At 41.1% G+C, this 26,702-nt stretch overlaps 1 protein-coding gene across 2 annotated transcripts in view; it reads right to left on the reverse strand.

Moving 5' to 3' along the window:
• Positions 1-724: 724 nt before the first annotated feature.
• Positions 725-26,702, reverse strand: part of LOC129814379 (F-box-like/WD repeat-containing protein TBL1XR1) — a 37,148-nt gene continuing 11,170 nt past the window's right edge. For both annotated transcript variants that reach the window (XM_055867475.1, XM_055867476.1), the window contains exons 3-15: positions 26,578-26,683; positions 23,178-23,323; positions 17,959-18,193; positions 16,923-17,055; positions 15,337-15,478; positions 14,777-14,840; positions 14,348-14,445; positions 11,065-11,247; positions 10,572-10,646; positions 10,237-10,364; positions 9,658-9,823; positions 9,225-9,326; positions 725-4,892 (exon numbers count right to left, since the gene is read on the reverse strand). In XM_055867475.1, the coding sequence (XP_055723450.1) occupies positions 4,866-4,892; positions 9,225-9,326; positions 9,658-9,823; positions 10,237-10,364; positions 10,572-10,646; positions 11,065-11,247; positions 14,348-14,445; positions 14,777-14,840; positions 15,337-15,478; positions 16,923-17,055; positions 17,959-18,193; positions 23,178-23,323; positions 26,578-26,635 (1,557 nt within the window). In that variant the 5' untranslated portion in view covers positions 26,636-26,683 and the 3' untranslated portion in view covers positions 725-4,865. The remainder of the gene's footprint in view (positions 4,893-9,224; positions 9,327-9,657; positions 9,824-10,236; positions 10,365-10,571; positions 10,647-11,064; positions 11,248-14,347; positions 14,446-14,776; positions 14,841-15,336; positions 15,479-16,922; positions 17,056-17,958; positions 18,194-23,177; positions 23,324-26,577; positions 26,684-26,702) is intronic.

Below are 26,702 nucleotides of genomic sequence, written 5' to 3' on the forward strand. Positions count from 1 at the left end.
AATTCACCTAGCTTCCACATAGGGGTGAAATTGTTTTTAGCACCTTTAACTTCCCAATTTCATAATACTTAATTTCATAATACTTTTGACCACTAGATGGCAGTCACTGGCCTTTAAAAAAATGCCGGCTATGCTGTCTTCTGGACTGCATGTTTCCTTAACTTGTAGCCTGGATTTAGAGCATGCAAACATCACAAGAGCCGAAAGTGCTCAAGACATTGTGCCATGTACCATGACCAAGGATAGAGTACTATACACAACCAGCCCCTATGGCTAAAGGGGATAGGCTACCATTAAAGGAGCAACCAGCAGTTGCTACATCAATTCTTTTTTACTTATAAATTGATATTTACCCATTCATTATTTTAGAATATAACTTACAACTCATGAGCTAAGTTCGACTGTCGTACCCCATCAGAACCCAAAATACAAGCTTGTAAATGTTTAAAAAAAAAAGTCAAACCACCTCAAAACATGGTTTAAACTAAAACGTTGATACCATAGATGGTCAATCCTTGTATCCATAGCTTGGTCAACGATTTGAGATAACATTTCTCCAGCCTCACCCCTCATCTTTTTACCGAACCGGGCTGGGGAGGCCACTTAGTTATTGTTTCTACTGCTGATTGCCACTTTAACTGTACATTGAGGGAGAATGCAGAACAACAGAAGGCCCTCTAGGTGTCATGAGGAACAAAGCAAGTCAACAGAAAAACCACTTGGCTATTATCAAAATAGATTTTATTCTAGACGTTTCAAAGATCTGAGTGATATTACAACAGTCAAATGCGTAGGTTGCAGAGAGAGTCTCAGCAACCATATGAGAGAGAGAACATAACAAGGGTGAGGGCAAAGACAACATGGAACAAAAAAAATCTGCAAATAGGTATTTACATGGTCCATGGTGTTATGACACGTCCTTGTTAAAGTTGAGATTTATTGTTTTTGTTCATTTTTGCATACATAGCTACAAATAAATCTGAATTATAAAAGTTTTCCAAAGAGTACAAAACCTTCAAGGGCTTTTTAGACATAGCAAAGATAGAATTAGTACTTTAGGTAGGAACCAAAAAAAATTAGCAAACACTTGAATGCAGTGTAAAAAGCATCTCTTTTTAAAAACAAAAGGGTTATAAAATACCATTCCACTGTCATAGACTTCATAATAAAGTGTCATCATGGTACAATCCACTCACTGTTGATTATATTAAAGAAAACTTCAAAATACTCTTAGCTTCTGTACAAAATGTGTTTGTAAAACAAGTGACATTCTGAGAAAGAAAATCACAAAGGAGGCTTTTGAAAAGACAAAAAAACAACATTGGTGTTTTAAAGCGACAGGATGATAGCTAGGGCTAAGATATGGGATTTCGGAATGCCATGAAGGCCTGGATCCAATGTGTAACCAATAAGTCAACAGTTTAGACACTACTATTTCCCCTTCCGTTTTAAAGGAACTACTGCACACGTTCAGCTGAGTGAAATAAAACCACAAGCATTAATCCCTGTCTGGATGTGCCAACCAGGGTTAGGAGTCAACTCTAAATGAAATTTATGGGATGAACTGAAATTCCAATTCAAGTATGGAAAAAAAAGTGGCATTCATTTTCAACGAGGATTTTTTTTTCAATTCTTGAATTGAAAATTCACTTACAGAATGAATCAAAATAGGAATGACTACAACCCTGGTTTAAACATCTCCCTGTTACACATTATTCTGAAGTGCAGAAAAAAAAGAACATATAAACCCAGTCTTAGGGCTGCTCTTCTCTTTTATAGCTATGACCGTTTAATGGTATTTTATAAAGAACCATTTCTCATGGTAAAAGACTCACATGATGTATAGTACCGCCACATTTTCCAAGCATGTCTTCGAGAGTTACAGATTTTTTTTTAAAACCACCCTTGCACTTGAGTGGCATATAAAAAGAATCGCCTGTGATGTCACAGATATATTATATGTAGTTACAATGTTACATGAAGTCATATATGTTCCAAAGTCCGCTTCTCATCTCAACTAATCTCCCTGCAAAAGAAACAGAAGGAAAAAAAGGCTTTAAAAAAAAAAACAAAAAAAAACTGCACCTTCTGAAACACTACAAAACAAAAACGCTGTCGATCCATGTATAGGCCTCAACACAGCCTGTGTTGGTGCTGTGCACAAAATCACTTTTAAAACCACAACCAAAGAGCAGACACAGCATTGTGTCCTAAAACAGAACACTTAAAGCAACGGATCACTCCAAAAATCTAACTTTGTCAGATGTTTATAGAACTCAAAAGTAGTCTTGGAACGTGGACTAATCTTGTGTAAAGGCGTCCGCATGCTTCCCAGACGAAACAGTTCAGAAGAGTTTGTGCATATATGATGACGACATTTTGTGATGTTTTTGTTCGTTTTGGACTTCGGTAAGAGTTTTTCAGGCACACATTTTCTCGAGGAAAGCTGAGGTTGGTAGCTGAAGTCTACACCCGTTCGTCAGTGATTGGTCAACAGTTAGGATTCTTGTGAAGTCTGTGAAGTCTGACTTGAAGTCTGAATATCTGTTGATATTCAACGAGACAACTCATTTTCATGCACATTTTTCCATTGAGAAATACTGCACCAAAGATCTTAGTCGCACAATTTTATATCTAAGATCTCCTCTGCAAAAACGTCAAAATTAATGATAGATTTGGGGCGGCAGGTAACCTAGCGGTTAGAGTGTTGGACTAGTAACCGGAAGGTTGCAAGATCGAATCCCAGAGCTGACAAGGTAAAAATCTGTCGTTCTGCTCCTGAACAAGGCAGTTCCTAGGGCGTGATTGAAGGTAAGAATTTGTTCTTAACTGATTTGCCTAGTTAAACAAAAAATAACTAAAATCCTGAGTTATTTTAGATTCATTTGGATTATTTTGAGACAGTGTATACTGGCTACGGTGTCTCAAAATAGACAAACAGTACTATTGCCGCTTGTTGTTTCAAATTTTTCAAGTGGTCTTTTAAGGAAGTATACGAGCAGTTCGCCTAGCCAACTTTGGTTAGCCGCCAGCCAAACTGAAGCATGCGGACGCCACCACTTTCAGGTCCGAAAACCACCGGCTAACTTTGACATCGGAGTCAACCACCTAAACATGACACCTGAAGACATCAACATAAACATCACTAGATCCCAGACATCAACAGTCAATGACAATCATAAACATTTTGTTCAACATGACAAATTGCAATAAGGTTGCCCAGCGGTAACATTTCAAATGTGATAAGAGTTGGTTGTCGATTGAAGGAAGCATGGTTGAAACTGACTGCCGACATTCGAAAGGGCCGGCGTAATACTTATGTAGGTGCTATGAAGGTCCTATGTACAGTACACGCCACTCTATGCAAGTGTTACTGCTGAAATCAAGACAGCTACAGTATGTCCAGATTAATTACCAAGCAAGACCGGTCAACAAAACAAAGCAAAAAAAAAAAACTTAGTGATGGCTTAGTCTGATTATCATTTAGCATTTGTTAGCTTAGCACACGATGGACTGTGGAGGTACAACATATTGTGAATAGCACAGCTCAGATGTTAATGGTAACGTCCTCTATCAACCAATCAGAATACATGGAGCGTGTTCAATAGGGAGAAATCGTTCTGAAACGTGGAGGTTCTAATTGAACGTGTCCAAAGTGAAACACTTGTTTTCCCATTGTAAAACTTGTTGCTACTTCGTGTCCTACTGAACACAACCCGCCTGTAGGACATTGTGGCTTTGGATGTGGGTTGTCCTGTCATTCATGAGCTACCCAAAGCACTATGTTCTGGCTAAAAGCTCCCTGGAGACACAGATCGAGGATCAGCTTACCCTCCCCCAATCCTAGCCATAGCCATTACGGGAGAAAACGCCTAACTGACCTTAGATCAGTGTCTGCAACTTCCCCTAACCAATCAATTACACTCAAATCTAACATCACATGTAGTTAGAATGTAAGAGGATGGGGCTTTCTAGTAGCTGCAGTGATGATCTTTAGTACAAGAGTTTATTAGAATGATCAGATATCTATTAAGCTAAACAGTTTTGCACACCTGAAGCCATTTAAAAGGTAATAAGAAGTACAAGTATGCATATGGCACCTTTAAACCCCACTAACTGCGCTCCCAGAAATGTTTAATAAAAGGATTTTGGCAAACTGAAAAAAAAAGCTTTGAATTGAATCGTTTGAAGTTTTGAATTGAAAACAAATGAAACCATTTCAACTTTATAAATATATATTTGTTGTTCAATGTATTTTTGAACCACAAAAACACACATGGACAGTGCCAAAATGAACGATTTCTCCCAATATCAGTTTGAAACCCAAATTTAAGAAAAAAAATCCTACTGACCTTACCTCTCTCGACATGTAACACAAACCTAAAGCAAAATAAATGGCCACAGGACGACAAAACATGTGGACATGTACAATATGCACACACCAACGACGTGGGGGGGACAAAAGCTTAACATTTCTCATTTCTGGTATAAAGAATAGAAAATAAATAAACAAAACAAATTGCAGATATTTTGGTATGTATGCAATGGGTCCTCTTCTCTTCAATATGATTTTTGTCTCAGTGACCATAATATAGTCCTTTTTCTCTCCTGTGGGTCTGAGTCTGACTTGAGGGAAGTCCAGATCCCCTTTGCTGGGGGTTAGTTTGACCTCTTCTCTGGAGGGGTAGTCTGTGTGTTTATGGGGGTGTTGGGGTGCTCTGTTTGGCTGTGATGGTAATGGTGGTGGTGGTTGTGATGACGGGCCATGGCTTCTGATGGGACTACAGCAGTGTAGACGACAGGCTGGGACAGTCATTTTGGCTATGTACACATTCGTAGTCGGTCCATGGCTCCCCAAACGAGCGTCATTTCCTCAGGTCTAATACACAAACCTGGAACGGAGAGAGAGAGGTTAAAGGTCAAATGTAATGAGCAGGGCAAGGTTGTTTTTTTCTGACCATGTGACCAGAGAAACCCCTGGCCTTAACAATAAGACAAACACACATCCATTATTAGCCCAAGTAGTACCGTTTCCTCTGCTGAAAAACACTTCCTTTCATTATTCAATTTTAGACCTATCAGCTGCGCCAGTGTGTAAAACCTCTCAAGTCCAGTCAGAACGATAGCTATTGACTTCCTAACCGTCCCTGTCAATAGACACTGCATTATGCAAGGAGATAATTGGTGGTGGGTCTCACTGTACTAGGACAATCCCTTACAGATTATCCGTAGATGCTCAAGCCTATCTATTTGATTAATTACTCCACAGCTGCAACTATGGACATAAAAAAAACATTGTTTACTGCTCTAGCTGTAATACTGACACTTGATGAATGAAACAGATACTGGAAACTGGATAGGTAGTTAGATTCCTGGTGGTCCCGGGAATCTAACCCACCATCTTGGCATTGTTAGTGCCATGCCCTACCAACAGAGGACCTACATCTAGAGATAATTTGCAACGATAAAAAAAGTCTTAAATCCATCATGTATTTAATGAATTATAGCACATAAAACATTTTACAGTAACGGACAAATAATGAATGATGTTCATGGATTTTGGTGGGAAATCAGGTTTTCAAATTAGACAAATGTTCCTTTTTTTCTCTCCTTAGACTACACATATACACTGAGTTTACCAAACATTAGGTACACTTTGCTAATATTGAGTTGCAACCCCTCCCCTTTTGCACTCAGAACAGCCTTATTTCGTCAGGACATAGGTGTCGAAAGCGTTCCACAAGGATGCTGGCCCATTTTGATGCTTCCAACAGTTGTGTTAAGTTGGCTGGAAGTCCTTTGGGTGGTGGACCATTCTTGATACACACGGGAAACTGATGAGCGTGAAAAAACCAGCAGCATTTCAGTTCTTGACACAAACCGGAGTGCCTGACGCATGGCACACATAATCCATGTCTCAAGGCTTAAAAATCCTTCTTTAACCCATCTCCTCCCCTCCATCTACTCTGATTGAAGTGGATTTAACAGGTGGGATCATAGCATTCACCTGGTCAGTCTATGTCATGGAAAGAGAATGTTTTGTATACTCAAGTCTATTTTCAAATGGTATCAGGTATTTATTTAATATCTTGTGTCACATTTTTACATTTGTCATTTCAGACTCTCTTATCCAGAGCGACTTACAGTAGTAGTGAGTGCATACATTTTCTCAGTACTGGTCCCCCGCAGGAATCGAACCCACAACCCTGGCCGTTGCAAGTGCCATGCTCTACCAACTGAGCCACACGGGACCACGAGTCATGACAGCAGTCAAATTCCACGTGGCCGTTTAGTCACGGCAACTAGGCTTCTCCAAGCTCCGATGTTGCGGATGGACATCAGCAGCCTACCAAACTTGCTTACTGCCTGGTACTCAGCGCTCCGTTGTCCCTTGAGAGGTGCATCGGAGCACGGCAGCCGTGAGAAGGGAATTACAATTAGCCTATCATATTCAGGCCAAGGGCACAATGGCCACTTTGGCCGCAAGAGGCATGGATTTTTTTTTAAGGGCCACACAAGGGGGATTCCGCCGGGAAATTCAAGGCCTGGTGAGAATATTATCAAGTGCTTGTCAAATTGTGAATGGGAGACTGATGGTGTGCAGCTTCCGACTTTTTCCAAATCATCATTAGTCTCACCATGCAGCCTTAGAATGTATTAAACATCAAAACATATAGCCCAACCTTTGTATCACAATTAAAGTTAAGCATATACCATTTCTTCGTTAACCGCTCGACACAGAATAGTCGCATGTGCGCACTTCCTTTGAAATCGTTGAGAAAATATTGTTTCCATTTTATGAAGCTTTGTTCAATTGTATTCTTCATACTATAAAATTATTTAAAAAATAAAGCCATGGAATTCTAAGCAAATCTGCTAAATGAACTAGTGTAGCCCACAGCCATATGGCACAGCCAGATCAGGGCCTAACATAAGGACAACTCAGAGTACGCTATTCTGTTCTTCTGAAATGGATTACATTTCCTTCATGTCAACTTTCTTTAGACCGGTCTAAAATAAATCATGGATATATTGTGATGGCGTAGACTATATTAAATAGATTTCGTAGACTTTTTAAAAAAAAATGTAAATGTAGATGTTCCAAAGGTTTGCGTCAGTGGCTTGTAAGATGTGTGTGGAAGCCAGGAGATTCTAAACTTGGTTATGCTAATTAACGGTCAATTACTGTGAGACTGGCAGTTATTTGCTTGACAGTCACTGGCTGACAATTTCAGGACCCGCCACAACCCTAGGTGGAATAGGGCTTACAACCACAAAAACGTCCTCCGTTTAAGCCTACCTACACTTTTCTAGACTGCCTCTAATTACTGTTGTCACGTTCTGTTGCATAATTCAACAAGCGTGTCAATAGCAGGATACGCTCTGATTAAAAAAATCAACACGCTCGGCTCTAGATTACACCCATCTACAGTATACACACTTTCATTGTTTGCGAGATCAGATATAATATCACTATAATCCGAGTGTTCATTTTCGGAAGTTTTTCATTTCAGCTCATCTAATTTGCAAACATTTCAACTGTATCAAATGAGAACTTTTTTTTGTGTAATTGAAAAAAGTTATTTCGTGTGATGCAAGTGTCGAGATGTGTTAAATCCCTGACGAAGCTTTAGCATTCATATAGATTCACTGGAAAAACGATGTATTCCATTGAGCCCATTTCAGCCATTACCGGGGTGTGTTTGCCATACAACACTCCTTCCGTGGCCTCCAACTGCCCTTAAACGCTAGTAAAACCAAATGCATGCTTTTCAACCGTTCGCTGCCTGCACCGGCACGCCCGACTAGCATCACCACCCTGGACGATTCCGACCTAGAATATGTGGACATCTATAAGTACCTAGGTGTCTGGCTAGACTGCAAACTCTCCTTCCAGACTCATATCAAACATCTCCAATCCAAAATCAAATCTAGAGTCGGCTTTCTATTCCGCAACAAAGCCTCCTTCACTCACGCCGCCAAACTTACCCTAGTAAAACTGACTATCCTACCGATCCTCGACTTCGGCGATGTCATCTACAAAATAGCTTCCAATACTCTACTCAGCAAACTGGATGCAGTTTATCACAGTGCCATCCGTTTTGTTACTAAAGCACCTTATACGACCCACCACTGCGACCTGTATGCCCTAGTCGGCTGGCCCTCGCTACATGTTCGTCGTCAGACCCACTGGCTCCAGGTCATCTACAAGGCTATGCTAGGTAAAGTGCCGCCTTATCTCAGTTCACTGGTCACGATGGCTACACCCACCCGTAGCACGCGCTCCAGCAGGTGTATCTCACTGATCATCCCTAAAGCCAAAACCTCATTTGGACGCCTTTCCTTCCAGTTCTCTGCTGCCTGCGACTGGAACGAATTGCAAAAATCTCTGAAGTTGGAGACTTTTATCTCCCTCAACAACTTTAAAAATCTGCTATCCGAGCAGCTAACCGATCGCTGCAGCTGTACATAGTCCATCTGTAAACTACCCACCCAATTTACCTACCTCACCCCCATACTGCTTTTATTTATTTACTTTTCTGCTCTTTCGCACACCAGTATCTCTTCTTGCACATGATCATCTGATGATTTATTACTCCAGTGTTAATCTGCTAAATTGTAATTATTCGATTTATTGCCTACCTCATGCCTTTTGCACACATTGTATATAGATTCTCTTTTTTCTACCATGTTATTGACTTGTTTATTGTTTACTCCATGTGTAACTCTGTGTTGTCTGTTCACACTGCTATGCTTTATCTTGGCCAGGTCGCAGTTGCAAATGAGAACTTGTTCTCAACTAGCCTACCTGGTTAAATAAAGGTGAAATAAAAAATAAAATAAAACAGGTCAATTAAACATTTTCTCGGTCGTAACGTTAACAGGGGGGGAAAAAACAACAGGTATGAAAGAGTATGATGAGTAAAATGAAAGCAATCAATCCAGCGAGATTGAAGTGAGAATTGGATTTGGCACCTCTCAAAAACACAGGCTGAAAAAAGACAGATCCTCAGGTGGGCTGGGCATGCGAGTTGCTATTACCACAGTGCCATTATCCATATATAGGTGTCACTAATAGGTGATCATGAACAGTGACCATAAATGAAGCCAAACTTGGGACCCTAGATATAGCTTTTAACTGTGGTCTAATATTTTCTCCTTCTCAGTTCCTTCTGAAATCAGGAAAATAACTCCCGGCCATGAAGAGGTGTTTGGTGACTTACTGATCCATCTGACGCGCTGGCTCCCACTTTGTCCCCCGTAGCGTTCCAGCACACCTCGAAGATGCCCCCTGTTCCCCTGTAGCTGTGAACTAAAGCACCCGTCTGTACGGACAGACAGACAGGGATGTGATCAGCAAAACAATGATAAGCAGGAGAACTGAGGACAAGTCAATTTCAATCATGTTGTACATGCATCTCACTTAGGGCTGAATCCTTACTTGAGAATAGTTAGAACAAATCCCCGGTTGAAATCAACGCATGATTTAAGTGAAAGTCAGAGTTTTGCACTCAGATCTCAAGTTAGGATTTGGACCTAAATATTCAAACCCATGCATCGACCATCAGACCAGCCCTGCAATAAACAGTAGGTCTTGAGATGTGAATGACAAATGAGTTAGAAGAGCGTGTGTGTGTGTGTCAGTCCATCCCGTACCTGTGTGTTCCAGATGTGGACACACTTGTCGAAGGAGCCGCTGGCTAGGTGGCGCCCGTCGGGGCTGAAGGCCACACTGTAGACGGGCTCTTGGTGGCGGGTGAGCGTGTGGATGCACACGCCGCGCTCCACGTCCCACAGGCGCACAGTCGAGTCAAACGACGCACTGGGGGGGGGGGGGGGGGGGGGGAATAAGACTTTAGTGTCCATCTTGGAAAGGAAATGCATTTTTTGCTCTGCACCTAACCTCCAAGACGCCACAGAAAAGCAGACAACACACTCGGGAGGGAGTACAGGGTCAGTCCCAGTGCAGCGCCCCGAAGCAATTTAGGAGAGTAAAAGGAGAGGAGGAGAGGAAAGAGGGAGAGAAGAACCATTCACTTTCATTTGATTACAGTGACTATCCTGGGATCTATTCAGTTGGGGCAAACCGAACGTAACAGATTGAGAAGCATAGAATGAACATACATGACTCCATCATGTACAGATCCTAAATGTATTTGTTTGACACAAAACCCCTTATTAGCCCAAACCTCAGAGGCATGCTGGGAGTTGGAGTGGTTCCTAGCCTTGTATTACCTGGCCAGCATCAGATTGGCATTGGGGTTGTTGGTCCCGGGCCCCGTGGGGCTCCACTTGATGGTGTAGATCTCCTTACTGTGGGCCTGCAGGTCGTGGACACACGAGTCCTGCTTCATACTCCAGATCTGGTAGAGATGGAGGGGAGAAGAGAGAGAGAGACGTGAGTACTCCAATCAATTATATGTACCGACTAGGGAAGAAGAGATTCTAGTTACGGCTTAAACTACAGCCAAAAGTGGACCCCGATAACACTTATTTTGTACCGTTCCTACTCCATGAAATTACATATTTGGCAGTAGTTAGGAAGTTGTGTGTGAGCTGTGTGTACTGACCTTGAGTGTCATGTCGTCAGAGCAGGAGGCCAGCAGACTCCCCGTAGGATCCCACTTGATTGCGTTCACTTCATTCTAGAGGGAAAAGAGAAAGGGATTATGAGGGAGGGAGGATACAAGGAAACATTTTGTGAACTTTATAATATAGGTAGTGCACAAACAGGGTGCACGTACACAGGCACTTCCTGCAGTGATGTGACGAAACAGGATGGGCAAAAGATTTCACCTATCCTCTATATTCAGATCAATGCGTTTGAACTAGAGGGTGCCACTTTAGACTACTGAGATTAATCAATGTCAGTCACAATGGCCGCGTATACACAGGCAGGCTAATTCTGATGTTTTGACCAATCAGATTAGATATTTTGCAAATAACTGAGTAAAAGATCAGAATTGGTCTGCCTGTGTTAACGCAACCATTGTTAACGTGACAGGGAGAAGAGACTATCGAGATGCACCCAGGCCAGAGAGCCAGTCCAGTCTCAGGTCTTACCGTGTGTCCCTGGAAGGTCTTGACTGGCCGGTCCTGGCCCAGCTTACACACATGGATGCACATGTCCGTGCTGCAGGAGGCAAACGTGTTGTTGCTCTGCCAGTCCACGTCCAGGGCCGGCGCTGAGTGAAAGGGAAATTGCTGCTTGGCCTCCCCTGTGTGAGCATCCCAAATGATCGTGGTCTAAACGAGAGAAGGATACATTGTCAGAGGCTTTTCGTCATGTGTGTGACAAAATGACAATACCATGACAAAGCAATTACATATTAAAGGGATGTTAAATCCAAATGGAAAAAAACATCTGGTTTCTTCTATTCTTAAATGGCTTTCTCCACATACTCATTCCAAGGTTCTCTTTATTTTTTACATTGTAGAATAATAGTGAAGACATCAAAACTATGAAATGACACATATGGAATCATGTAGTAATAGAGGTGGATCGATTATGATTTTTCAACGCCGATACCGATTATTGGAGGACCAAAAAAAGCCGATACTAATTACGTCGGCCAATTTTTATATATATTTTTGTAATAATAACAATTACAACAATACGGAATGAACACTTTTATTTTAACTTAATATAATACATCACTAAAATCAATTTAGTCTCAAATAAATAATGAAACATGTTCAATTTGGTTTAAATAATGCAAAAACAAAGTGTTGGAGAAGAAACTAAAAGTGCAATATGTGCCATGTAAAAAAGCTAACATTTAAGTTCCTTTCTCAGAACATATGAAAGCTGGTGTTTCCTTTTAACATGAGTCTTCAATATTCCCAGGTAAGAAGTTTTAGGTTGTAGTTATTATAGGACTCTCTCTCTCTATACCATTTGTATTTCATATACCTTTGACTATTGGATGTTCTTATAGGCACTATAGTATTGCCAGCCTAATCTCGGGAGTTGATAGGCTTGAAGTCATAAACAGTGCAATGCTTGAAGCATTACTAAGAGCTGCTGGCAAACGCAGTAAAGTGCTGTTTGAAGGAATGCTTACGAGCATGCTGCTGCCTACCACCGCTCAGTCAGACTGCTCTATAAAATCATAGACTTAATTATAATATAATAACGCACAGAAATACGAGCCTTAGGTCATTAATATGGTCAAATCCGGAAACTATCATTTCGAAAACAAAACGTTTATTCTTTCAGTGAAATACGGAACCGTTCTGTATTTTATCTAACGGGTGGCATCTATAAGTCTAAATATTGCTGTTACATTGCACAACCTTCAATGTTAAGTCATAATTACGTAAAATTCTGGCAAATTAGTTCGCAACGAGCCAGGCGGCCCAAACTGTTGCATATATCCTGACTCTGCGTGCAATTAACGCAAGAGAAGTGACACAATTTCCCTAGTTTAACCTCTCTGGGGTAGGTGGGACGCAATCATCCCACCTGGCCAATAGCCAGGGGAAATACAGAGCGCCATATTCAAATAAAATTATATAAAAATCTAACTTTCATTAAATCACACATGTAAGATACCAAATTAAAGCTACACTCGTTGTGAATCCAGCCAACATGTCAGATTTCAAAAAAGCTTTTTGGCGAAAGCATAAGATGCTATTATCTGATGATAGCACAACAGTAAACAAAGAGAGTAGCATATTTCAACACGGCAGGCACGACACAAAACGCAGGAATAATATAATTCATGCCTTACTTTTGACAAAATTATTTTTTTAGCACTCCAATATCTCCCATAAACATCACAAATAGTCCTTTTATTCGATTAATTCCGTCGATGTATATCCAAAATGTCAATTTATTTGGCGCGTTTCATCCAGAAAAACACAGCTTCCAACTTGCGCAACATCACTACAAAATATATCAAAAGTTACATGTAAACTTTACCAAAACATTTCAAACTACTTTTGCAATACAACGTTAGGTATTTATAAACGTTAATAATCGATCAATTTGAAGACGGGATGATCTGTTTTCAATACAAAAAGAATACAATTTACTTCAAGTGACCCTCATTTACGATGGCCGTACTTCTTCATTACACAAAGGAATAACCTCAACCAATTTCCAAAGACTGGTGACATTTAGTGGAAGCGGTAGGAACTGCAAACAAGTCCCTTAGAAATCTGGTGTCCCAATGAAAACTCATTGAAAAGACAGTGACCTCAAAAAAATCTGAATGGTTTGTTCTCGGGGTTTTGCCTGCTACATAAGTTATGTAATACTCACAGACATCATTCAAACAGTTTTAGAAACCTCAGAGTGTTTTCTATCCAAATCTAATAATAATGCATATCTTATATTCTGGGGAGGGGTAGCAGGCAGTTGAATTTGGGCATGCTATTTATCCAAAAGTGAAAATGCTGTCTTTGTGAGACGCTAAGTAGGTGAACCGATGATCTACGCATGTGTGGTTCCCACTGTGAAGCATGGAGAAGGTGGTATGATGGTGCTTTGCTGGTGACACTGTTTGTGATTTATTTAGAATTCAAGGCACACTTAACCAGCATGGATAATGACCCAAAACACACCTCCAGGCTGTGTGAGGGCTATTTGACCAAGAAGGAGGGTGATGGAGTTCTGCATTAGATGACCTGGCCTCCAACTTCACCTGACCTCAACCCAATTCAGATGTTTTGGGATGAGTTGGACCGCAGAGTGAAGGAAAAGTGCTCAGCATATGTGGGAACTCATTCAAGACGGTTGGAAAAGCATTCCAGGTGAAGCTGGTTGAGAAATGCCAAGAGTGTGCAAAGCTGTCATCCAAGGCAAACGGGTGGTTACTTTGAAGAATCTCAACTATACTTTTTTAGGTACTACATGATTCAATGTGTTATTTCATTGTTTTGATGTCTTCATCAATGTAGAACATAGTAAAGATAAAGAAAAACACTGGAATGAGTAGGGGGGAGGGGTTGTTCTTAATGTTTTGTACACTCATGGTATTTTCACTATGAGTTTGGAATAATACTGTGAAATTGTTACAATTATGATAAAGCCCTTTTAGTTCAAGAGTTGTTTTTTTGGCCTGCCAGTAAATTAGTTAAATAGACCAATAAGAAAGAGAGTTCCAAACCTCTCAGCCAATAACAGCTAGTTTTCCCCTCCCCACTCAGACAACAACCAGACAGTCCTAGCAAAAATCTTAATTGAGAAATTGCTCTTTGCTAAGAAGCTATATTCATTTTCAATGAAAATGGCCCGAAAAGAAACAATCACAGTAAGGCACTTAATATCAAATCCTTTCTGAGTAAAAATGTAGATACAAATGTCTGCATTGGACCTGTAACACACAAACCATTATCTTACCTTATCTACTCCTGCACTGAGGATAAAGTTGCCTTTCTTATTCCATTTGAGGGCAAATATAGGACCTTTGTGCTGGCCCAAGGTACTGGCGAGGTTACCTGCAAAAAACATGTCATGGTGCTTGTTTAGCAAGAGAACAGTACTTTAGACCATCTGTGAATGTGTTTAGAAATGTTGAGATGTGAAACTTCTGACATTAAAAAAAAGAGGCAATACGGAACTTTTGCCTTCGAGGTTGCTCTTGAGCCACACAAAGGGGTCCCCTAAATGGACAGAAATATTGTCCATAATGACCTAATTGGACAGACAGCGTCACTCCTCCCCTCGCCTGTGAGCAAAAGCTTATATTGTTCGTCTAAAACTAAGGATTCAAGCCAACATTTTACGTAAACAATTAGCATGCCCATAGTGTATCTTTAAATTGCTTACCGTCTTTAGTCCATATTCTGGCAAAGCCATCGTATGAGCCTGTGGCTAGGAGCGTACCCTCACTCTGAAAGATAGAAAATCCTCAGTCATTTTTGGGACCAAAACCAAACCTTTTCAATAACCTGAAGTTCTGGGTTTCTGTTGCACCCCAAATTAGGACAAAACATGGCACTGATCCTAACTTGAGATTTGTGAATTACTCAAATCTTAGCTTAAATCTCCTGATGACAAACATTTGAGAAAGTCAGTTTTTCCTAATTATCTCGAGTTGTGATTTGGCCAAAAGTACTTAAAAATGCTGGTTCAGTAGCCTCCAGCAACTTGTAGAGCAGGGAGAAATGACAGCCTGCTCTACTGTAAGTCTATATTCTGAGTAGCGGTAGTGAAAGCCCTGCATTTTCCATGGGAGGGAACGAAGCCGTCCCATATATCCGGTTGGGAAGCGCTGCCAGAGAATGCATTTGGCAGCCGAGACACACACGCACACCAGAGTGTGTACACACACAGTCTGTCTGCCCCCACCCCTCAAAACACACACACACATTCTCTCTCTAACCCACATTCCAGTCCAGTGAGGTGACGTCTTTGTTGCTGGGTACGTCCTGACCCCCCTCCCGTATGCAGTGTCTCAGCACCAGCTGGGTGGAGCTGCCTGTGCTGTTCTCACTCAGGTTCCAGATCCGCGCCGTTGAATCCCCAGACCTGCGCGCGCACACACACACACACACACACGTTACACACTGTCGTCTAATGTGCAACTTCTTTGGCTGCTTGTCAGCCTAAAACATAGCATCATTAACCCTTTACACTCGTGGGAATTGGACTATAGCAATAGGGCTAAATTGAATCTTAAAATACTCTGGATACATTCAGTGAAATGACAAGACTAATTCCTGGAAAATGTGGGGTAGGTGCAACATAAGATTAAAAAAAAAAAAAAAAGTGTTTGAGTGAGAGGACTAACTGGTGTCTCCAAGTGGCCACACACATCTCCAAAGCGTACGAAGTTCCTAAGCATTTTCAATACACTTTTATGACTAAAAGAAGTGTCAAATAAGTAATAAAAAAAAAGAAAAAAAAAAAGAGCTCTCCTAGCTGGGCCGTTGAGGAGCTAGAGCAAGCACACTTGTAGTTGTTTCGTTTGGAACACAACCCTGCATCCCCGACATCACACAATTACTGTTGTTTACGCAATCCAAAAGCGGTCCATTTTAAATAGCAATCTGGGTCAGGTGGACATGATTTGAACGCTTGCTCTATTGCCAACCTGACTAGTTAATAAAATACGATCTTACAGTGTTAGGCTTTCACAAGGCGATTCAGAGAAACAGGTCGTAATTTGTGCGCGCATAGAAAGAGTCATGAGTGCATTCAGGTGCATTTGCTGCGGCAAGTTTCCTTCACAATAAACCAACGGCGGCTCATTCTGTTCGGAACAGAATCATTAAGCCTAGGCCTACTCACCAAACAGATGTCATGGCCGTAATTCATCACCATGCAACGTTCAATGTGGAATTGTTCATCCGTTTATAAAATCCCAAAGAACATGCAGAATAAACTAAATTGAACATCTGTCTGTGTGTCTCTGAAAACATTGTCTTTCAACTCACCAAATTGAGCCCTGTTTAAAATAAATCACACTGAGGAGAGCTCTGACGTCATGTATAGCAGGTTACTGTACAGCCACTACGTTCCAATTTAGGCACGTATTAGTGCCAAATCTAAAATTTTCAAACTGTATACGGGTACGTGTGTAAAGGGCTAATAAAAACACACTTTTCAGGATTAAATTAGATGTGCGAGTACGTAAGCCTGCCAAATATACACATGCTTTATCTTAAGTTTACCACCAACACTCTGTTGTAAACTTCCTTGATTAAGTTCTGCTCATCAAAATGTAGGTCAACGCATGAAAACTGTCAATGCTATATGAAGGGGGAATTTACTTCATGAACAAAAAGCATTTAACTTTAGGCTGTCTTTCTCTAGAAACAGGGATAGAGAAGTAGAAGGAGACAGTGAGTGATAGGAAGGTGAGAGAAAAAGGAGAGGAGTAGGAGAGAAGGCAGACAGTGAAACCGAAGGAGAGAGAAAGAGAAGTTAGAAAGAGAAAAGAAACAGAAGGATAAAGGAGTCGGTTCTGTACCCTGAGGCGAGCAGGTCATTGACGGGGTTCCAGGCACAGATGAACACCTCGGACTCGTGGCCACGCAGCACCATGGCCTTGTTCTGGGGAATCTCAACGTCCCCGTCCACCTCCATCATGTCTGCATGGTGGTCTGGAGGGGAGGTGATGGAATACACCATAGAGTTAGATAGAGGACTCAACTTTGTATCAAATGGATTATATCCATCTTGTCCGCTTACCATCACATTGAGGTCTTGGGCTACGCCCTAAATCTCCCAACTGTGCACTTGAACATTCCCTGATTATCATTTAAAAGTGTAGGATTGATGTAAGCATTGGCTGAAGGGAGTTTCGACCACTGTAAAAATGCATGACGGAAGAAACCTCGATATTTTCATTGGTCCGGCTTGTCAAGTAGCAGCTAAACCTACGCTAGTGTTAGTAGGAATGATTTGGAGAGGAAAAGGTTGTGCTTTAAACTCGAGGTGATTATGTAGCTCTATGTATTGTAAATCATTTGTACTGTTATGACCGGGGGTTAAACAAATCCAATCTTAATTCAATTCCCTCTTCCAATAAATTCCATTTAATTCAATTCAAACTCTAGGTCAGTCTTTGAATTCAGAGACAATTCAAGTCCTCTCAAGTCCAATGTTAGGTGAATTACATTTCTAGTTCAATATTATCCCCAAGAATTCCCCAAATTCCAATTTGATTTCAATTCCCTCAGGCTTTCAGGCCGATAATGTCAATGTTCAGACAGCTTCGCTATACTAGAAATATACAAAATCAGTTGTAATTATTTCTAACAAATCCTGCAGTAAATTTGATACTAAGTGCATTAATTTCATTAACTGACTAAATGTTTTTACAATTCAACACAATTCCAAAACTTGAATTCAATAGAATTCCCTTCATAAGTTAATAAAAAAATGGAATTGGAATTTCAAATAAAATTGGAATTGAACCCAACCCTGGTTATGATATCATGTTAACTATTAATGTAAAATTCAACAAAAATAAAAGAGGTGTCATAATGAAAGGTTCTGCTCACTTGCTAAGGCGTGGGCACCATTCTCCTCGCCGTTGGCAGCGGTTCCACCCTCTCCGTTCTTGGTGCCGCTGGGCTGGGGGCCCTGGGTGCCACTGGCGCTGCCAGCCCCAGCTGCCTGCTGCTGATGGGCCAGCTTTTCCCGGTAGGCCTGCTGCCGTGTCTGCACCACATCGGGCATCACAGCATCGATCAGAGACAGCGACTCGATGGGCCGCCCGTCAAACAGAGTGCCATCCTGGGTGACATGATACAGGGGTCGCAGCATTAACTTTCAGAAATCTGCATTTTCAAAACGCTGACCGTCAAATAAATCTGCGATTTAATCTGCATTGCATATAGGAATGGGCATTTGGCCTTTGACTGTACAAGTACTCGCATGAGCTATTTTTAGAACAAGGGAAAAAATGTGCACATTTATCTATATGCCAACAGTGTGCAACAATGCCTAATTTATCAAAAAACCATTACAGATAACGATTCCTAATTGCCTCATATATCCAGTTAATGAAAAACAAGTGCCATTTAACATTAATTATTGAAACTGTAACTGGTTATATTATATCGTGGAACATAATCTTCAAAATGGTGGCAGCTAGCCTAGTGGTTAGAGCGTTGGGCCAGTAACCGAAAGGTTTCTGGATCGAATCCCCGAGCTGACAATGTAAAAATCTGTCATTCTGGCCGAGCAAGGCAGTTAACCCACTGTTCCCTGGGCGCCGAAGACGTGGATGTCAATTATGGAAGCCCCCCACACCTTTTTGATTCAGAGGGAGACACATATCGCGTTAATGCAGGATTATACGTTTTTCACACAGAAAAGTACAAATTCAGCAAATTTCTGTCGTCGTGAATTTTTACGATAGCCAACTTTGACTTTGTGGCTGTGGTAACTAGTGATAACCACAAAGTAGCCTAAGAGGAAAATTACGTAGTTATACCAAAACTGCAGCTCATTGTGGGAACACATATTTCCCTACTTCAACCAGTCCATTTTGAATTTGTGCAAAAAATGTAGCTTGTGTATCCCATCAGTTAGATACGTTTTTATTTCTGTAGGCGCACTCAGCGCTTCTGTGTAAAGGGCGCGGACAGACGAAAAACGAGTTAGTGAGACACAAACGAGCTAGTGAGACAGAGGGGAAAGGGAATTTAGGCAGCAGAACCGTGTGATGCCTGGCCTGTTTTTTTTTTGTGTCCCACAAATGAAACACCAGAATCAAAGCAAATGAACGTTGTCTTCAAGACAACATTGACCAAAATGTTTACAGTATAAAAAATATTTTAAAAAGTGATCTCCGGGTTAAAGATTGAGTTTTGACATCAGTTTGAGTACTCAAGCCCATTCCTAGTTTCACATTGAAAGTCAGTTATTTTTTTGCTTCAATTGCGTGATACAGGGCATGCAACTAGTTTTTCTTCACACAAAATGCATTAGTGCAACACACACATTAGGCAGAAAACATTTTTAATCAGATGACAACAGAAGAAGTGCTAATCTATTTGGCTACCAGCCACGCAAGTAAATTAGCGTACAAAGAAAAAGCAAGGTATTTTTTTCAAAAACGATGCATATTTTTTTAGGTTTATCATAGAAAGAATGTAACCAGCTACATTTCCTAATGTTTTGTTTGAAGTTAAATCTTGCATTTTAAATCTGGGACTGGAGAAAAAAAATACACCAGAGAAAATTAACCTATACATCAGTCAGAGCGCTGTCCGGTGGTTCAATGCCAAGAGCAAATAAATGTAATCCCAGTGGAGAAGTGCAACTGAATTCTCAATAGGAAGCACTTTAGATATCCGTTTACAAAATGCAGCAAGAACTTTTCTACATTTTAACGTTCCTTTTCTATGTAAAAAAAACGCATCATCCTGCATTAACACGACCTGAGACATGCGTTTCAACACAGCAGTTGCCATTGACCAGTGATACAGGTTCAGAAACGTTTTCATTAAAAAAGGGCAATTCCACTCAAAAGTTCAAATTTGATGTTTCGTTCTTAACCTTCTAATATTTCAACAGAAATGTCTAACATAGGGCTGGGCGATATAGCCTAAGTATCATATCACGGCATTTTTCCCTTTTTAGACTGTACGACGCTATTTTATGTTTTTGATTACGGTAATAAAAGTTCTAAATATAACCCTAGGGTGGCAACACAAATTGTAAGTGACTGCAATGGGGCTTTCTCCATTCTGTTTTATACTGTTCAAACCAAATTCAGCCTTTTAAACAATTTCTGCATTTCTTGCACTTTTGTTATAATTTCCACACTGTGCCATGCAGGGCTGCATGATATGGGCACACATCTAGGCCTGGTTAATTGAACTGTTTGAATCATATAATTATTATTCTCATACTATTGGCGGAATATAGTGGGCAGGGAGCTCCTTGAATGCATTTATTTCTTTATTATTGAATGATTAAAACATACAATATACCTGCGTAAAGCCACTCAACAACTACATCACATTAGTCATCCAACAGACTCCCACCCAGAGCGACACACACAATCAACCAGGGTCAACGCCCTGCTCAAGTGCACGTCGACAGATCTCACAAGGTCAAAAAACGGGGACCTGAACCAGCGATCCATCAGCCACCGGCCTAAGCTCCCAACCGCCAGCCCTCCAAGCCCCCCCCATCATGCCCTCCAAGCCCCCCCCCCCCCCAAAAATATATTGCATTTCTCCCCCCCCCATCATGCACCAACAAAATAAACAAAAGAGAGAAAAAAACAGAAAACAATGCAAAAAACAAAGACATCAAGGACAACAAAGATCGTAACAGCCAACTGCATGTATGGCACTATTTACCTGTGTGTGTGTCCGTGCAGATTTGAATGAGTGTGTGTATATGCATGTGTACAAACAGCAGAACGGCATCAGCCTCTGGCAAACAGGCATTAGCTGTAAAAACACTGTTCCACACCGTCATTCAAACTTACGTTTTGTTTTATTCAGACTTCATTTTTTTTCTTCTTTTTTTTACTTATCTTTGACCGTCATTCTATCCCCCGCCCAGCAACTCCACTCCCACTTGTCTCCAATTCCATATCCCAGCCCTCTGCTTCCCTCAGATCTCTGCTGGCCACCCTCTTCGGATTTATACGCACCATATATCTTTCAACTATGCAGTGCTGTTTGACATACAATTTCAATCCATCTAATCAAATAGAATCCAAAGATAGCGAGTGGAAGATAAATACTTTTACTAAGAATATTAGTATATTATTAATTGACTGACCCGGTCTCTCCAGATCTACCAACAGCACTATTTATAGGGTCTATTTTAGATCAATGTTCTGCATTGTCAGCCATTCCTGAACCTGAGACCAGAAACAGGCGACCTACCTGAGGGCAATACCAAAATAAATGGTCTATTGATTCTGTATCCTCACAACTAAATCTGCAGAGCTTCGATGATTGAATGCCCCAAATATTCAACATTTTGTTGGTGGCAAGAATTCTATATAATAATTTTAGCTGAAATGCACAAAGTCTTGAATCTTGGGTAGTTTTATAAACTCAGCAACAACAAAAAACCATCCCCTTTTCAGGACCCTGTCTTTCAAAGATCATTCGTAAAAATCCAAATAACTTCACAGATCTTCATTGTAAAGGGTTTAAACACGGTTTCCCATGCTTGTTCAATGAACCATAAACAATTCATGAACATGCACCTGTGGGACGGTCGATAAGACACTAACATCTTACAGACAGTAGAAAATTAAGGTCAGTTATGAAAACTTAGGACGCTAAAGAGGCCTTTCACTGACTCTGAAAAACACCAAAAGAAAGATGCCCAGGGTCCCTGCTCATCTGCGTGAATGTACCTTCGGCATATGCTGCAAGGAGGCATGAGGACTGCAGATGTGGCCAGGGCAACAAATTGCAATGTCCATACTGTGAGACGCCTAAGAAAGCGCTACAGGGAGACAGGACGGACAGCTGATCGTCCTCGCAGTGGCAGACCACGTGTAACAACACCTGCACAAGATTGGTACATCCAAACATCGCACCTGCGGGACAGGGTTTTTGGATATAAAGAGACTTTATCGAACAAAAGGAACCTGTATTAAGTAAATGAATGTCTGCTGAGTGCAACCAAATGAAGATCAAAGGTAAGGGATTCATTTGATCTCTATTTCTGACATATGTAACTGTTCTACTTGGCTGGCTACTGTTTGTAATGATTTGTCTAGTGGGCTATGTTCTCAAATAATCGTACGGTATGCTTTCGCTAAAAAGCATTTTTAAAATCTGACACCGTGGTTGGAGTATTTCTGTATTTGAATTTGGCGCCCAGCAGTTTCACTGGCTGTTGAAGAGGTGGGACGCTACCGTCTCACGTGCCCAAGAGGTTAAAAACAAAATACCCTTTTCAAACATCTTTCCCATAAATACAGGTATTTTATCAACCAGCACATTTGAGTTCAGCCATAATATTTGTTGTGCATTGTTGTTTGACACGAAAATGAATTTATTATTGACAGGGTAGAGACCAAAGTGTTGGTCAATGTTTCCAGGGGACCGTAATGAGATGTTTTCTCAAACCATGTAGCTAGCTAACATATGTTTCACCTATTCTTCTCGGATTTAAGATATTGTTGCAGAAACACTGGTACCAGGCTGTATTAGCTTTATACATTTGTTCTGACTCTTAGTACATTTAGCAAGCTAGCTAGCCAGCTAACTCGCAATTAGCATTAGCAGCTAAAAATATTTATTTTAGTCACAAATGGCTAAGAAAATACAAAATAGCAGATAGTGTATCTTACTGTCTGCAAACTACTATTAGTTTGTGTAATTATAGAACACATGGAAAGCGGCATTTTTTCCACCAACATCTTGTTCCATCTATCTGACCATGCAGACTGCCGAGTGAACGAAAAGAAAGTGTTCGTGACTCCTTGGTCGAACAACTGCTCTCTCCTTGTGTGACAGGGGCAGGGCTTTGTGTTTGGAAGTGGCATGCAGCAGGAGGGAGAAAGACGACTCAAGTAGCAAACGGAGTAAACTATAAAAACGGGCATTATACCTGCCTGAGTTGCGTATCACATTTAACCAACCAAACATTGAAATACCGTTATAGATTGTAAAGTAAAAACCCAAACCGGTCAATACATCAATACCGGTATATAGTAAAATGTGGTATACCACCCGGTTAGTTTGGGGTACAGTCAGTAAATAGGAAAGTTAGCATTGTGGGTACTGACCTCATTGATGCTGACTTCTGCCTCCACGTACTGCAGGCCCTTCTGGATGATGGAGATGAGGGCAGCAGGGGGAACCAGGGCTCCGTTGATATTGGACTGGCTGATGTGGCTTTCTATGCCAAAGGTGAACGCCGAGTGGGAGAAGCCTGACAGAAGGATGGAGCGAGAGGAAGGGGAAAATGAGTTGCACACCACTGTCCTTCAAATCGCCACACCACTGCATCACTGTTTACATTCACCTTGCAGAGTTTACACTCAGCGGGCAAAACTGGTTGAAATTATATCATAATAATGTAATTTCAACCAACGTCTGGTTGTAATAAAGAATTGAACTGGCTTTGCCCGCTGGGCCGCACACAGTTAAGATTCATTTTGGGGATTATGGTAGCTGAAATGTTTGCGATATTAAGCATTTTCCCTGGATTTAAGCTAGATAAATTGCAGATCTGATAATGGAAAATGTATTGCTTTCCCAAATATTTCAAAAAACTATTTTCAAAAGGGTTAGACACTTATTTCCGGAACCGACTACAGCACAATGTAATCGGTAGCTGACTCGATAACCACTCCTATCTGTCATATCTTTTTTTTTTATCTGAGACTATAGGAAAGTCTTTGTCCTAAGGCCTGGAGGGAAGCCAAAGTAATTCCGCTACCCAAGAGTGTTAAAGCGGCCTTTACTGGTTCTAACAGCAGACCTATAAGCTTGCTGCCAGCTCTTAGCAAACTGTTGAAAAAAATTGTGTTTGACCAAATACAATGCTATTTCTCTGTAAACAAATTAACCAAAGACTTTCAGCATGCTTATAGAGAAGGGCACTCAACATGTACTGCACTGACACAAATGACTGAAGATTGGTTGAAAGAAATTGATAAGATTGTGGGAGCTGTACTGTTAGATTTCAGTGCAGCCTTTGATAATAATATTGACCATAACCTGTTGTTGAAAAAACGTGTGTGTTATGGCTTTTCAACCTCAGTTCTGAATCCACGATTTGGCAATCTAATATAACTCAAAGGGTTTTCTTTAATGGAAGCTTCTCTAATGTCAAACATGTAAAGTGTGGTGTACCGCAGGGCAGCTCTCTAGGCCCTCTACTCTTTTCTATTTTTACCAATGACCTGCCACTGGCATTAAACAAAGCATATGTGTCCATGTATGCTGATGATTCAACCATATATCCATCAGCAACCACAGCTAATGAAATCACTGAAACCCTTAACAAAGAGTGGCAGTCTGTTTTGGAATGGGTGGCCAGTAAAAAACTAGTCCTGAACATCTCCAAAACTAAGAGCATTGTATTTGGTACAAATCATTCCTTAAGTGCTATATCCCAGCTGAATCTGGTAATGAATGGTGTGGCTGTTGAATAAGTTGAGGAGACTAAATTACTTGGCGTTACCTTACATTGTAAACTGTCTTGGTCAAAACATATAGATTGAATGGTTGCAAAGACGGGGAGAGGTCTGGCAGTAATAAAGACATGCTCTGCTTTTTTGACACCACACTCCAAAAAGCAAGTTCTGCAGGCTCTAGTTTAGTCTAATCTTGATTATTGTCCAGTCGTGTGGTCCAGCGGTGCAAGGAAAAACTTAGTTATGCTGCAGCTGGCCCAGAATAGAGCGGCACATTTTGCTCTTAATTGTAATCAGAGGGCTGATATAAATACTATGCATGCCAGTCTCTCTTGGCTAAGAGTTGAGGACAGACTGACTACAGCACTTCTTTTTATAAGAAGCATTAATGTGCTGAAAATCCCAATTTATTTGCATAGTCAATGTACACAGCTCTGACACACACACTTATCCCACCAGACATGCCACCAGGGGTCTTTTCATAGTCCCCAAATCCAGAACAAATTCAAGAAGACATACAGTATTATATAGAGCCCTTATTGCATGGAACTTTCTTCCATCTCATATTTCTCAAATAAACAGCAAACATGGTTTCAAAAAACAGAAAGCAACACCACACCTCTCCCCTATTTGACCTTGACAGTTTGTGTGTATGCAATGATATGTAGGCCGTGTGCGCCTTTTTAAAAATGTATGTAGTTCTGTCCTTGAGCTGTTCGAGTCTAATTATGTTCTGTATTATGTTTCATGTTTTGTGTGGACCCCAGGAAGCGTAGCTGCTGCTTTTGCAACAGCTAATGGTGATCCTAATATAATAACAAATACCAAATGTTTGTGTGTAGATATACAGTGCATTCGGAAAGTATTCAGACCCCTTCAGGTGCATCCTGTTTCCATTGATCTTCCTTTATTGGAGTCCACCTGTGCTAAACTCAATTAATTGGACATGATTTGGAAAGGTAGTCACCTGTCAGAGCAAAAACCAAGCCATGAGGTCGAAGGAATTGTCCGTAGAGCTCAAAAACAGGATTGTGTCGAGGCACAGATCTGGGGAAGGGTACCAAAATGATTCTGCAGCATTGAAGAACCGCAAGAACACGCTGGCCTCAATCATTCCTAAATGGAAGAAGTTTGGAACTGCTGGCCGCCCGGCCAAACTAAGCAATTGGGGGAGAATGGCTTTGGTCATCTTTCTGACCAAACTTCCATGACCAAGAATCTGATGGTCACTGACAGAGCTCCAGAGTTCCTCTGTGGAGATGGGAGAACCTTGCAGAAGGACAACCATCTCTGCAGCCCTCCACCAATCAGGCCTTTATGGTAGAGTGGCCAGACGGAAGCCACTCAGTAAATGACAAACCTGGCACCATCCATACTGTGAAGCATCATACCGTGGGGATGATTTTCAGCGGCAGGGAGACTAGTCAGGATCGAGGGAAACGAACGGAGCAAAGTACAGAAAGATACTTGATAAAAACCTGCGCCAGAGCGCTCAGGACCTCAGACTGGAGCGAAGGTTCAAATTCAGAGATTGTCCTGAAGCCACTCCTGCGTTGGCTTGGCTGTGTGCTTAGGGTCGTTGTCCTGCTGAATGTCCTTGAGTGGTTCAGCCTGAGCCCGGACTTGAACCCGATCTAACATCTATGGAGAGACTTGAAAATAGCTGTGCAGCGATGCTCCAGATCCAAACTGACAGAGCTGAAGAGGATCTGCAGAGAAGAATGGGAGAAACTCCCCAAATACAGGTGTGCCAAGCTTGTAGCATCATACCCAAGAAGACTCGAGGCTGTAATCGCTGCCAAACGTGCTTCAACAAAGTAATGAGTAAAGGGTCTGAATACTTATGTAAATGTGATATTTCCGTTTTTATTTTTTTAAACATTTCCAAAAAACGTTTTTTTGCTTTGTCATTATGGGGTAGTTTGTAGATTGATGAGGATTTTTTTAAATCCATTTTGGAATAAGGCTATATAACGTAACAAAATGTTAGAAAAAGGGGTCGGAATACTTTCCGAAGGCATTGTAGATCAGATGTGGGTTTTACCTGACTCTTGCAGGTATCTGTACACCAGGAAGTTGACCTCATCACTGCTAATGCTCATTTTTAATCCTGGTGGTCAAACCATGGGGTCAGCGAAGGGAATGGGAGCCTAGGAAGAGCGAGAGACA

Source organism: Salvelinus fontinalis, chromosome 17, assembly GCF_029448725.1.
Source record: "Salvelinus fontinalis isolate EN_2023a chromosome 17, ASM2944872v1, whole genome shotgun sequence".
Classification (NCBI taxonomy): Eukaryota; Metazoa; Chordata; class Actinopteri; order Salmoniformes; family Salmonidae; genus Salvelinus; species Salvelinus fontinalis.